Source organism: Psittacula echo (genome assembly GCF_963264785.1).
Source record: "Psittacula echo genome assembly, chromosome: 5".
Taxonomy (NCBI): Eukaryota; Metazoa; Chordata; class Aves; order Psittaciformes; family Psittacidae; genus Psittacula; species Psittacula echo.
In genome coordinates, this window is record NC_137739.1 from 49342757 (window position 1) to 49357045 (window position 14289).

At 37.0% G+C, this 14289-nt stretch overlaps 1 protein-coding gene across 6 annotated transcripts in view; it reads left to right on the forward strand.

Moving 5' to 3' along the window:
- Positions 1-14289, forward strand: part of NPAS3 (neuronal PAS domain protein 3) — a gene marked incomplete at both ends in the record, with an annotated part of 628566 nt that overhangs the window by 80620 nt on the left and 533657 nt on the right. Inside the window, one exon of one of the 6 annotated variants that reach the window (XM_080617339.1) lies at positions 3809-3898. The exons of the other annotated variants lie outside the window; for them this stretch is intronic. Within the exon in view, the coding sequence (XP_080473465.1) occupies positions 3809-3898 (90 nt within the window). The remainder of the gene's footprint in view (positions 1-3808; positions 3899-14289) is intronic. 6 annotated transcript variants of the gene reach the window in all.

The window sequence follows — 14289 nt, forward strand, 5'->3', positions numbered from 1 at the left end:
GCTAACCACTGCAAATTGATCAGACTCAAATAGTCTTCAGTGCTCTAATTTTTAATACTGAGAAAAATACAAGAAATCAATTTCAAAGCATAAAATAGAACAAGAATATACAGTACCCAGAGTAAATAACCAATATACAGTTTTATCTTGAGCTAAATCAATTTTGTATGTGGAACCTGAAAGAGATACTCTATCTGCTGACATAAAGTGCTAAAAACAAGTTAGCAAAATTAATTTGGTGCTGATTGTCTAAAATTATTTTTCAGAGGGAGGAAAAAGAATCTTGGCCAAAACTGATTGTCTTGATAATTTTTTTTTTTTTTTTTTTTTTTTTTTTTATCCTATCCAGTAAAACCTTCTACTTGATTTTTTGTTTTGGGGATTTGTTGTTGGCTTTTTTCTGTTTGTTTCTTTTTAATAAGGAATGCTGAATAAGCTATCCTGGGAGGTGGTCTTAATTTCTGATCCATTTCTGACCCACAGCCTCATAGTTATCACAAGATATTTAATTGTAAATATAAATGTATTAAATGACAGCTAAAGTACAGAGGGCAAACAGGTGTGATGGTGTTAGAAAGCTTCTAAATATGTAAAATGTAAACATAGTCTTTATTCACTATAAAAGCCCATTTATGGAAATACACTTAACCATTCTAAAATGAACCTTAGCAGTAATGAGACAAACGTCCCCAAAGCATTGCTCTGTCTGGTAGCTGCATAGTTAAAAACCTGGTGTGTACTTTGAAATGTATTCCGTGGTGTCTCAGGACTGTTTGCCTTTTCAGGTTAAGTACAGTAGGCCCTATTCTGTGCTAATTTAGATGCTGTACAATCTTGATGAAGTCAGTGGGGTTTTAAGAGATTTGCATTGATGTCTTACTTGGCTCAGTGTTTTGAGATAAGTTTTATTTTTCATTATTATTTATCTTGCAGTGAAGAGGAATGAGGGACAGTAAAATCTTTGAACAAAATTGTTAGTGAGAATTGGGTAATTCTGGGACCAAAATATGTCATAGAATTTTGGCTTTTCAAGTGGAATCTAGCCCTACTCAGTGCAAAGGAAGACTTACTTCCCTCAGACTAGGATTCACAGCAGCAGCTGTGTTTAGAGCCTTATATATTGCTTAGTTTGAAACCAAAACAGAACAAACCCCACACCCACCATGCTCCCCATTCTCCAGGAAAAAAAAGTTTTGTATTATAATTGCTTCCTCATCTTTGGTTGCAGCACCTAATTCTGGCTAGATGTAAAGTAGGATTGTGAGTCACAATCTGAAACTAGGTTTGAGTCACAGAATGGTTGAGGTTGGAAAGGATCTCTTGTCCAACTCCTCTTGGTTAGAGAAGCAGGGTTAACCAGAAAGAGTTGCTCAAGATCATGTCCAGCTTGGTGTTGATTATCTCCATGGGTGGAGACTCCACAACCTCTCTGTGGGCAACCTGTTCCAGTGTTCTGTCACCCTTGCAGTAAAAATATGTTTCCTGATGTTCAGGAGGAATCTCCTGTGTTTCAGCCTGTCTGTCATTCATTTGAAAAAGAGCAAGGACTGCCCTTATCATAAAAACTAAACCAAACAAAAGCTAGCTGACAGGTACACTACACTAGCTTGGTGCGGCGCATGCTTACTTAGGACCTACTTAATAACAAGGCTGTTGAAACCCACATCTTCCATTTCCCAGAAGAATGCCACAGCGACTTCATAATAAAGGTTTTCTGCAGCGGGCCGTATTCTACTGCCCTTGTTAAACTACTCAAGTAACAGTAATAATCAGTATTACTATTCAAGGTTCATTTGGGCAGAGAACTGGTGGAAGAGCAAGCATAATTTTGAAGCCCTGTAATGAGAGCACTCATCTAGGAAGGATTCTGATAGTTTTTGCAAGTACTGCTTATGCACTTTTGAATGAGTCTTTAATATAACATGCTCTCACTGTCTCCTTTTCATCCAATGAACCTGATTTATTTTACTTCTTTTTTTTTTTTTTTTTTTTTTTTATGGTGCCATTGTTTTAGCAGGAGGAGTTAATACGTCCCTTGTGTCAGAATAGTTATTAAGGAGTCTGTGGGGATGTATAACTGAACCTCCTCGAGCTGAGAGGCATGGAGAGGCTAGTTCTTCTGCATCTTTGCTGAAGCTGTGTAAATAAAACCAGGCTTGTTTTAGGAGAGGAAGAGTTAAAACTGGAGCATGGGTCAGTCAATGTGACAGTGCACTGAAGATTTTGAGGCTTGAATTCACTTTGCAGACATTGCTGTGACCCAGAATGAAGCGTGTTTGTCTCTCAGTCACAAGCAACATAGAAGACACTTTCCTCTTCTGGATTTCTTTTTTCCACATTTCCCTGCAGACAGCATTTGAGTTGCAAATCCCATTTTAAGATACTTGGCTTTCTTTGTATGCTGTGTATGGTGCTTAGGCATCTAACTTGAAGGCCCTGGTGTCACAATAAATAAGTTTCTCAATGCCTTAATTGGTGAATGCAAGAATATTGCAGGATTTGGAGATGCTTGGTTGTGCCTTTATCATGTAGCTTTTCCTCCATCCTGCATGTGGGTTCCCACTGGCTTAAAGTAGTGCTGAGGCATGCTCAGACGAGGTTTCCAATTCAAATGACCAAGGGACCAGGGCTGTTAAGACAATGAAATGGTGTATACTTGCCACTCTGTGAAGGTGCAATCTTATTGAGGAAGGCCCTCAGTTTCCATGGTAGATAACTTCCTGTTTTCTTGTAAAGCTCATTGCTGGATAATGATACGAATTTTTTTTTTTCTCAAACCTCCAGTCTCAAGTTAATGCTGAAACAAATGTGATTTTAAAAAACAAGACTAGCTTAGAGCTATATGAATATAATACTGTAAAAATAATAATGATAATAATTCAGAATACCTAAAATTCATAGCCTAAAATTGCACATTTGAAAAAATGTGTAAAATTTCTTAAATAATTTAGACTTACTCTAGTGAACTAACATTATATTAAGTGAGGTAAAGGTATTAAATTGTGGAAGATACAAAAGCATGTAAAATGTGTTTTTATTCCAGAGAAGAGGGAGGGGGATAAAAAAGGGAAAATTGGTGGGTACTGTTTTGTGTGCAATTCCCAAGTATATTTTAAAAACAACATTGAATTTTTATAGCAAATTATATTTTCTGCTAACAGCGAGTTGGGAAGGGCTGAATAATAGAATGATTGACAAATCTTTTAGGGCCTGATTTTACAAGATGCTGCGCACCTCCTGATTGCTGCCAATCACTTTCATTTTCTTTCAGTCGATTCGAGAACATATGGCATTATTCAGATGGTGCTGAGCACCTTCAATCACAGTCCTCATAATGCCACAATATCCTCATTCTGTGCAAATGTGAGAATTGCTGTTGACACTTTAAATTGGAGGGTTATTTGGTCTTTGTCTGGACAAACTCCCAGCTGATATAAATGGATGTTCTGCCTGAGGAGGGATTGCAACAGTAAACAATAAATAATCATTTTTTATAAGTACTGTTATATATACACAAAGTACATGAAGTATCAGTTGGGTTCATAAAATTCTTTACCTCTTCCACTTTTATTTGATGGGGAACAAATTCAATTCCATTCTTGTGGAGAACTGAAGTTTAGTTTACTCTCAGTGCAAATTTTGAAAAGTGGAAACTCTGGATGTTGTGTGCACAAAGCAGTTGATTTAAAGAGATGAGGTGTTTAATTTAAAAATAAGAAAATAAATTTCAACATACTGATTTGTCCTGCATTACAGTTACCTGTAGAGAACTTCTAGTCATGTCTATCTGTTTTTGATGCCTCTACAGAATAACTGTCCAGCATCCTCTGCCCAACCAATCAGAATGTAGGAAAATCTACCGATATGACGGAATCTACTGTGAATCTACCTACCAGAAGTATGTTGAAATCTGTGTGAGTCTTGCCTCTAGCTCGTGCATTTAGTGCTCGTGCTCTCCCGCTATTCAGAAATTGCACGTGTTGAAAGCATACACTCCTATTTGTGTGCAAAATCTCTACAGCAAGGACAGAAATATGTTGTTTAATTCTTTGGGATTGTGCTCTAAAAGCTAGAAAGCTAATAAAAAAACCCTAAGACTTTACTAAATCTCTTAGGTATGCTGCTGTACAGTGCAATAAACAAGAATGCATACACTAGAAAATCTAGGCAAAATGTATTGCACAGGTGTGTCACATCTTAGGGATTTGAAAGGTGTGTTATGTATAAATTAGCTGTCACTTTTTTTCAGTCATGTAATGGAATGATGAGTTGTAATTTGCATAATCCTTTAAGAAGTCAAATTATACTGTCATGTAGCAGACTTAACATGCTAGCTAGGATTTCATAGCTTTGCAGCTAATTAGTATGTACCTTACAGGACAGTTAAATTGAAGTTGAGTCCTCTTGCTTTACAGTCATTTGCCTTTGTCCGCTGCCCTAACAGAGCTCGCTTTTGTGCATAACTCAAGATCTGTACTGGTGCTTCTGACAAAAGTGCTGTTGCTGTGGGCAGGCAAATGCAACGTGCTTGACTTCTGTTACTTTTGCAGTCAGTGAAGTTTATGTTTTACTGTAGAAAGAATTTAATAATCTATTTCTACACAAAATTGAAAAGTATATATTTGACAGGCACATTGTAGATGATTTTGTATTAATACATTGTAAATGCATTATGAATTTTCTGTTATCTTGCTGGATTTTGAAACTGCTTTCTGTCACTTAGTGTTTGCTTTTCACACTCCAACTACATTCTTGTTTTGTATCACAGTGTTGTCATTATCATCTTGTTTATAATGGATTTCATGTTCCAAACCCCCTTAACTTCTAAAAATCAATTGTACACTGCATTGCAACAAAATGCTTCTTTAGCAAGGCAGTCATGCTCATTATAATTTTTAGGTCAAATTTTCTCATCTCCTCTTCTTATTCCATAACCTGCTGCTTGTTGAATCTTTTAACAATAGGTACAATGACATTAGTAAGAGCTGTTACTTCATGTAAACAAAGAGTATCATTTTGGTTTATGGAAGTGAAAGGGAAAAAGAAATCTAGATTTATCAGTATAATTACAGCATCAATGTAAATTGGTGATCCAAAATGAAAATCTGACCTCTTGTCTCTGTTTTAGTGAATGGCTATTTCTGGTGTGATATGATTTATTCCTGATTGTACATTGACTTATAAATATTTCTTGCACTCTTGGAATTTTTGATAGTTTTCCCTTCTATATTTCCAAATAATGATAGTGCCCAGGGTAACTGCAGCAGTCTAGATCTAGCATGGTTTTAAATGTCACCAGAGAACTTCAGTGGTTTACTCCTCTTGCAACTTCAGTAAGTGTAAAAATGTATTCATTTGTTTAAATGTATGAAGCAGATTTGTTGTGCACTATTTATATCAGTTTTTAGAACAACTTCAAGATTTTGAAACTTTGTGGAAATATGAAAGCTTGGCATAGTTTGTCATGAGCTGAATACAGTGATGACTTCACTCTGAATTCTGCAACATAGTTGACTATCTTAATTTTTTTTTTAGTAGGTGGCAGTTATAATCAGTGTAGTTAAACACAGCTAGTTGTGGTGACCACACAATGGAATAATTAATGTTCACTTACAAGTAGGCATAAAATTGCAAATGGGCATTGGCTAAATAGCTTTTCAAGAAAAAGCAAAATCCATAAATCAGACTGGCAATGAAACAGTGCTGGTTTTGACATCTGTTTTTTCATCCCTGACATGTGAATTTTGAAGTATTGTAGCCCACTTCAGCTCACCTGTAAAAGCACAGATTATTTTGGAAAACTAATAGCTAGGTCTTTCTACAGAAGATAGATTGCTTTTTGATTAGTGATATTTTCTTTTGGTTACTTCTTCCATGCTATTTAAGTTCTCTGAGGCACTCCTGTTGTCTTCCCAATGAATCTTTTTTGGTACTTTTTCTCATAGTAATTTATTTCCAATAATACAACAACAAGTTGCTGACAAAAAAAAAAGAGAAAAAGTCAAAATATTTTCATGACACTTCTAAAGCTTATACTTTAGTGCTACAAGACATATGAATGTGTGGTGCTAGATGCTGATTTGCATGATCAATCTCCCCCCGTATTAGAATGGGAAGCAAGGATGGGTGTGAAAAGGCTACTGGTGGTCAACAGAAAGGGCTGTGTGACCCTCCTGTTTCCTGTAGGATAATTTCTCGGCTGGGCGAAAACTGGCAAACTTCTGAGAATTAAAGGAATTTGAAGGACTGGCCATAGAGAGCAGGACAGGACACAGTCATGGATTGAGAGATTGACCTTTTTTTTTTTTTTCTTTTTTCCCCTCCTTCCAACTCATCTTCAAAATAAAAGAAGTGTTATGCAGAGAAACTACTCTGGATTTATGCTTAACCATGTACCTACTGAAGATACTCTGTGTAAAGCTACTTAGCAGCTAAAATTGAAATGTTCTGATCCTTTCTGTACAAATTTAAAAGGATCATACCATGACCACCTACTCCAAATATATTTTTCAGAAAATATGTGGGGAGGTAACCTTTTTAGCCAAATCTTAGTGCTAATGTATACTAGAAATAACAGGTTTTGAGAGTTCTAAAAAATGTAGAATAAATAAAAAAATGTAGCAAATAAATTACAGTACTATTAAAAAAAGAAAACCTGCAAAAAGCTTCTTGCAACACAAGTTCTTGAGGAGCTGAACTAAAGATTACGTTAGTTAATCTAGAGAAAATAGGCAAAATTGGTAAATATTGTAATGCAGATCTCTCTAGGCTATTTATGATTCTCTTTCATTTGATGCTCCAATTTAGATATCCCATTTAGAATGGAGTGGAATACACAGTTTCAAAAGCTCTTGGTGAAAGAATATATTTCTTTATATATATAGATTGCCCCCAATTGTCCACCACTATTTTTACCATGGGTCTGTGTTGTTTTAGGTGGCTAAGCATGTAAATATGCTTTTTTAAAAAAAGCTCTAAAGCTTGAAATTGTTACAAATTGTTTCTGTGTTCACTAGCGGTAGAGGCTAACACACCAAGCATTCCTAGAAGATTTTACTGTTGTGGTTTTTGAAATAGATGAAATGGCTCAGTCTATGGTTTAGTGGGAGGTGTCCCTGCCCATGGCAGGGGGGTTGGAACTAGGTGATCTTAAGGTCCTTTCCAACCCTAACTATTCTATGATTCTACGGCAGTCAATCCAGAAACTTGTCTTTTAGTGGCCTGGAGTATGGCTTTCCATTGGCTCCTCAATATTTCCTCTTTTCCAGTCCCCACATCTGTATCCAGGAATGTCCAGGCTCTTCTTTTATGATGTCAAACAAAATTGACAAAAGAAATATTTCTTGTTCAGTTCTAGCTACTTCTCTGTAACCAAACTGCCAAGGCTTTTTCCTCTTGCCTACGTTGAAAATCTGTTCTGCTTACTCAGACATCTATGGTTTGCACTCCTGTTCATCTCACTCCTGTTCACCTTTGTAAAGTGTCAAATGGTGAACAAAACCCAGGTTAGATGATCTCCAGAGATAGCTGAAGGGGAGCACAGTTCCCTGCCCATGCCCTATCTTGCTAAATTACAAGGAGTAATGGCATGTCAAGGGTAAGGGTTTTTTGCCTGTCTGCAGGGAGTCTCTGCAATGTACAAGCAGAGGATATCTATGAGGCCTTTTTGTTTGTTTTCTTTAGTTTTTCCCTCTCAGCCTGCAAGTTATTCCATTCATAAAGTGGACCTCCAGAGTATCACCTGCACTTGGAGCTGAAAGTGTCAGTTTGGTGACTGTTGTGTATTATCTCCAAAGCAAGGGTGGAAGAATCATCTCTTCCTCATTTTTTCCTGACCATATTAAAGCAGACTTACAAGTCATGTCTCTCTTCAGGAATATGGAGAATAGGGAAGAGTTCTACAGTAAGGTATTTCTTCTGAAATCAATAGCATGGAATAAATATGCAAGAATAACACCTTGCTCATTTAAATCCCAGAAATACAGCTGTGGTCTTATTAGCTCTCTTTCTTTCTTTTCTCAGCAAGTTAGTAAAGTAAGCACAGAACAGAAGGCTCATTGATTTCAGTCTAAAGTGGAGCAGTTTGTCCTGGAAGGTGTAGCTTGGCTGTATACACATTGTCATCCTAAGCCTGTAAATGCACAAAACATCCAAACTTGATGGACCAAAATAAGCTCCCTTTAGACTATATGTTGGCTGAAGCCCATAAATCTTTGTACAACTGAGGAAAGGAGGCAGAAGACTAAACCATTCCTGTCAGACTCTGAGGTTTAAATTAAGATTTGTTTATGTATCGAATGGATAAAACAAGAACAGAACGACTTTGTATGCCCAAGAAATCTCATGGCCCTGGTAGACAACACAAAAGAGAATGTAAGCCTTTTAATGGGCCAAATAGTTCTCCCAGGGTTTCTAGTGAGGGAATTCAACAAGATACAAAACATGGGAAGATGAAGGATTTCTCAGGGCTGTTGAAGCATCTGCAGTGCTCATCACCACCTTAATGTGGATAAACCAGTAAAAGACCTGCAGAGGAGAAGCTAACTGTTACAAATGAAGATTTACCACTTTGTGAAAGTGGGTTAAAACTTCTGCTGGCTCCTTTGCAGCTGGGCATCCTGATTCTTGTCAGTGTATAGTCGTTTAAGACGCAGTTGATAATGGCTGAGAGGTCATAATCTTTTTCTATTTTTTTTTTTTTGTTTGTTTCTTAGTTGTGGTGTTGTGCATAAATTGACTTACAAAGATGAAAGACTTTTAGGCTTTTTGGTTGTATATCCTGACTCACCTGATACCATATAGCTGAGGAAAAGAGACGGTAGTCTGAAACAGTTATTTTAGCTGCAAGAAAAACATGTAACATAGAACAATGAGGCTGCCATTCAGGCTAATGCTGTAGGGTACACAGGCTTTTTTTTTTTTTTCTTTTCTTCCAACAATGACTTCAGTATCCCATGTTTAGGGTTAACCTTAGAGAGAACGTACTGAAGGAGCTCCTATTTAGTTTGATCTACTCTTACTAAAACAGGAAGGAGAGGTCCCATCTTCTTGCGTTGTGGCTCTTTCTTTGCAGTGGTGTTCCCTCTCAATGTGAATTTAAGTGTATTTGAAGACGATTCTATGCATCTCCTCTTCATAAATCTGGCCTCTTAGAAAATATTTATAGAATAGTGAGGGTTGGAAATGACCTTAAGATCATGTAGTTCCAACCCCTGAAATATTGAAAGCTAATAACATAATTCATTCTCTACCTGCAAATGGCAGACAATCCACTTGCTAACTCCTTTTTAATATGTCACCTGATATTTACATCCTCAGTGTGAGGCTGCCTGGTGAAAGCTTATCACTATTACAGCTGCTTATGTCTGCTCTAGCCTTTGTGTACCTTTGAGCATACAGTGGGTTCTCTGTGCTGAGCTGGTCTAGGTGTCTTTTGCAGGAAAAAAAAGTCATTAACCAAGTTCAAAACACATCCAAAAGTGAACCAATGTCTCCTTATGTGTGAGATATGAGTGGGCTTTCTCTGGGTAAGAAATGAGATTAGCTGTGCCACTTTAAAATGATTAATGATCACAGGGTAGCATTAAGTTGAATATCTAATCCTTAGCTGATTGGAACATTTGAGAGAACAGCACTCAAACATAATTTTTCCATAACAGAAATTTTGTCATGCTTACGTTTCTATTATGACACATGTTGCACTGGCTTTAAAATTTTACTTTGAGATTAATGGAATGTAGCCTGAATAGGGAATAGGTGCAATGCATACATGTTACCTGAAAATTTTCTTCCACTGAATAATACAGGGCCATTATTATGTTTACAGTTCAATACAAATGTTAAAGTTTCACTTAAGATCTGTAGTATCTAATTCTAATATCTATTCTGAGTTAAATCCTGACATGAATTAGGTATTGGTCAATTGACCAATTAGGCAATTACCTTTTGCTGTCTTGCATGCAGTCCCTTAACCACACCCTTTCAGTAGGATATTAGTCACAGTCTGACAATTCCCTGTTTAAGACAGTTTTTGTTTGATATTCTACAGAAACTGGTTTTACATTTAATTTTCATGTCAACTCAGAGGGCTTCTTTTTGTGGTGGTTGTTTTGTGTATGTGTGTGGGGTTTGGTTTTGGTTTTGTTTTTTCTTTTGTAGTGTTTCCTCCCCCCAGTCACATTGTTTGTTCAGAAATTGAGATCAATTCAAATTATGTGTGACAGAGCTACTCTGTGTATTCAGCAAGGTTTTGCTTTTCCCATGCTCTTTCAGTAGCTTGCTGCTTTGCACAAATGTAGAAGCATTAATACTAAGTATATCCAAAATATTACTTGGGGAAGCAGGGAACAAGATAACAAGTTCATTTGGCTTACTAACAGTTCATATGAGCATTCAGCTTGGGGGAAAGGGAGGAGGGGGAAAGAGAAATAATTATCCCCCAAATATAAGGATCTAGCTAAATATCTGCCCTAAATCTCATGTAAGTGTCAGGAGTTGCAGTAACAAAGCTATCCTGGAGCATTTTAGGTATGGTTTTGAAAGGTAGAGTTCCAACTCTGTCATCTTTTGATTTAAAAGAACAATATAAGATAGTAACAGTGTCTTGCAGCTTCTAGTTCTTTTATAATCACCATTTTCCATCTAAAGAACTTCAGATGAAAGAAAATCCTGCCTTTCTTTAGAGGAACTGTAGTTACTGTTAAAGTATTATTACCTTATTCTCAGTCTGAAGTTTTCTAACTTTTATGTAGCAGAAACATACCAAATCCAGCATTAAGAAGCCAAAAGTCCTCCTTTAATATTCATGATGCTTCTCAGTTCTTCCCCACATTTAGATATTTGTAGAGAGTAGATCATTTATCCTTTTCTTTGACACAGGTTTCTCATTTTTAGCAAGGAATTCTTCCAGAATTTGAATGTTTCTTGTGGCTGTTTGAAGTCTTTCTAGTTTGAATACCAGCAAAGTCCATTAGTTGTTCCTCTGGTAATGCTCAAGGATCATAGATACAGCAACAACATGGTTCTAGGTTATGTGCTGTTTGAAATGGAAAGATTCTCTGTCTCAACATCTGTAGTGATTTATTTAATCTTTTTCTATTGCTACTCTGTGTTTACTTCCTTGTGCATCAAAGGATCTTTTCCCCTGCTCTAGCCAGAGTATTGCACTGTAGGCTGATATTAATTTGGTTATCCACCATCATCCATATGCCTCTTCCTAGGTTATTATATTGTCCTTGTTTGGAATCTGTGCTCTTAGTTATGAGATAGACAGTTTTGTGCTCAGCTGTGTTAAAATGCATTTTATTCAGGTAAGCCCAGACTGCCATGCAATCTGTGAAACTGACAACTCCTTGGTATTTACCATTTTATTATCTTTTGTGTCATCTGCAAATTTTACTGGGAAGGATTTTATGTTTTCTTTCATATCACTGATTTATTCTCCTGCACAGGTACTCTGTAGGGAATAAAGGGCTCAAGGAGTTCTTTCCCTGCACAGAGTACTTGTGGTGGATCTAATCCATATTTCAGAGCTGCTGGTCATAATGGCTGGGAGCAGATTAGGGCTGCCGGCACTGATGAGTTGCAACCAAACAGGGGCAGTGAGTCATGAGCACACTCTATTTACTTGCAGTAGTATGAGAAGGCTGCAGGCTTTCTTTAAAGTAATGTGACACTTATTTTGCATAGTGATGCTGTCGAAAAGACAATTCTCCCTTGAAAATTTGTGTGTCTGTAGTGATGGCTACTAGTGGATTCCTTTTTTGTTATTAAGAAAAAGGCTGTTTCTGGAAACAAAGCTGAATGATTATTGAAACGAAGCTAGATTATTTACAAATGGTTAGAAAATTTAGTGACTGTGTTTATCCAAAAAAGGGCAAAGAGATGGGTTTTGGAAACCCCTAAAATCTTTTGTATTAGTTTTCTTCCTAAAGGAACTATTTTTGAGTTCTTTTCCAGATGATGCTTTTATTTAGAACTGAATCAGCCTCTCGGATGACTAGAAGGATTTAATAATGAATTCATCAGGCATAATGTTTTATTAAAAATCAAGTTCAGAGTTTACCAGAAATGAAGCTTTCAGATAACGTTTTTTTTTTTTTTTTTTTTGTTCCTCACTTTTCTTTCACCCTCTCCAAAATATTTTTTTGGAGCAAACCACAAAATTATGCTCTAAAGATTTTATTTTCTTTCCCTTAAGTTGGCTACTCCAGCAGACCTTTACAGCTCTGTACTTTGCTTAAGCTTAAGGTTTAAGCTAAATTGTTTAGCAATCTATTAATTCTCCCACCTAACCATAGGGTTTCATGATACAAGTGTGACAGAACTCGTGTTTCACATCCAGATGCAGCATTATCTCTGGAATTCTGACTTGCCTGTGACAAAACTTGACTTTCTGCTAAAATTCTTTTAGGACAGCGGTATCTGTAGTCAATTTAAAGTATTTATACTGATTTGCTTTCTCTTGAAGGCCAATACTGCTCCAGTTAAAACATGCAGAGTTTTAGCACAGTCTGCATCACCTCAAACTGGTAATGCAAGCATTTTTTTCTATATACATCTTGTAGATTTTTTTTTTTTTACAACATTTTTGGCAGGTGTTTATAGTTTTGTATGTGTATACGGACATAGAGCTTCATATGTATATATGCACATACATAGGCAGTTTTGAAAAGAAAGAAAAAATAGTAACTTTAGGGAAAAAGACAATGGAAACATGAAACTACTTCTACCTGAGTGCAAAAGGAAGGTGGCAACTTTTAATTTATGTGACTTTCAGTTATAAAGCAATCCTGTGGTGTTATTTAAAACAACAAGAAAACCACAATGCTATATGAGTTAAAAATATATATAATTAAGATTTGCCTTTGATTTCTGCTAATATAGTGTAAATGTCTCATAAATACCAAACACAAAAATCTGGTCAACAAGAAGGGAAGACAGAGGCTGTCACACTTTAAAGTTTTCTGCTCACTGAGCAACAGGAGACACATTAAAGTAAGTCCATTTGCCTGTTAGAGTTGCACAGAACTTTGTCTTATGATTTCATAAGTGACGTTGGGACTGTGCCATCTTTGAGGTCGCAGACTGCAATACCGAGTAGTTTAAGATGCTTTATCATGTATGATTTAATCAGGCTGCACTATTTAGACTATGTGTTGTGTACTGGGAATAATTTCTGTGTAAAGTCTTTCCAGCTGCATCTATATAAAAGGTGAAATTCCCCTACCCCCACACGAAAGTCAGCTAAATGGACTGTGGGGAACAAAGCAGCAGTTGAACGAATTAATTTTATGTAGCTGTCCATAGCTGGCTGTGAAACTGCAGTGTGCTTCTTCCACAGCTGACTTGCAGCCAGGGCCTGTAAACATCTTTGTGGAGTTCTTGGACTGCTGAGTTTCTATCTATTGATCAATTGTCCCCTTGTCTAGAAGTGTCCTGTAGAGTTTTCCACCCTCTTGCTAAATTCCAGTGGTTCATTTACATGCCTAGGGCAGTGGCTTCTTAAGCCTTGTGTTTGCAGGGGACTTTGCTACTTACTGTTAGTACCTTTGCTAACTCTTAAGATTGGAGGTCATCCCAGTGTTAGGAGAGGGAGCAGTAACACTGTCTCCTTCTTTTGCATATCCTTTTATGTAAGCTACTCTACATTCAGTTTCAGGTGGCTGGGGCAAGGGGGATGCACAACAGCCCCCTTGCCCCAGTAGAAAGTGCCATTTCTGAGAGTACTCTCCACTGGCAATTCTTAGTGATGCGCATATAGATGGTCCAGGCAGTGCAAAAAATTTTCAAGCTGTGAAACAGCTTGTGTAGCTGCACTGCAAGGTGCAATTAGTTTGGCAGCCTGTTAGTCCTGGGGCTGTCTGGAAGCACCCTGAAGTTGCATATGTCTTCCCTCTGCTAGGCTGTACACTAGGCAGTCCATTGCCTGTATAATCAGTGACCGATACTGATCAATGTGTTCATCATAACTGTGCTTTGGTATAGAGTGTTATGTTGCTTTGCCTAGCAGTATTTACTTTGCCTCAAGAATGCTGCCACGCTCTGCATTTTGAGCTGGATGTTATATGGAAAAGGACATTCATATTTTGCTAACTTGGCAAGTTGAATTCAGCTGGTTTTGTTACTCAGTAGAGATAGAAAAAGATTGAAAAAATTGAGTGAAATAGCTAAGCTAAGATTAAGAGCAGACTATAAGCCAAGTCTATAGTATATTTTGGTATAGCTTGATCTATTGGAGGTATTTAAGAGGTGTAGTATCCCACTTGGACAAAGATGTATCAGCAGAAA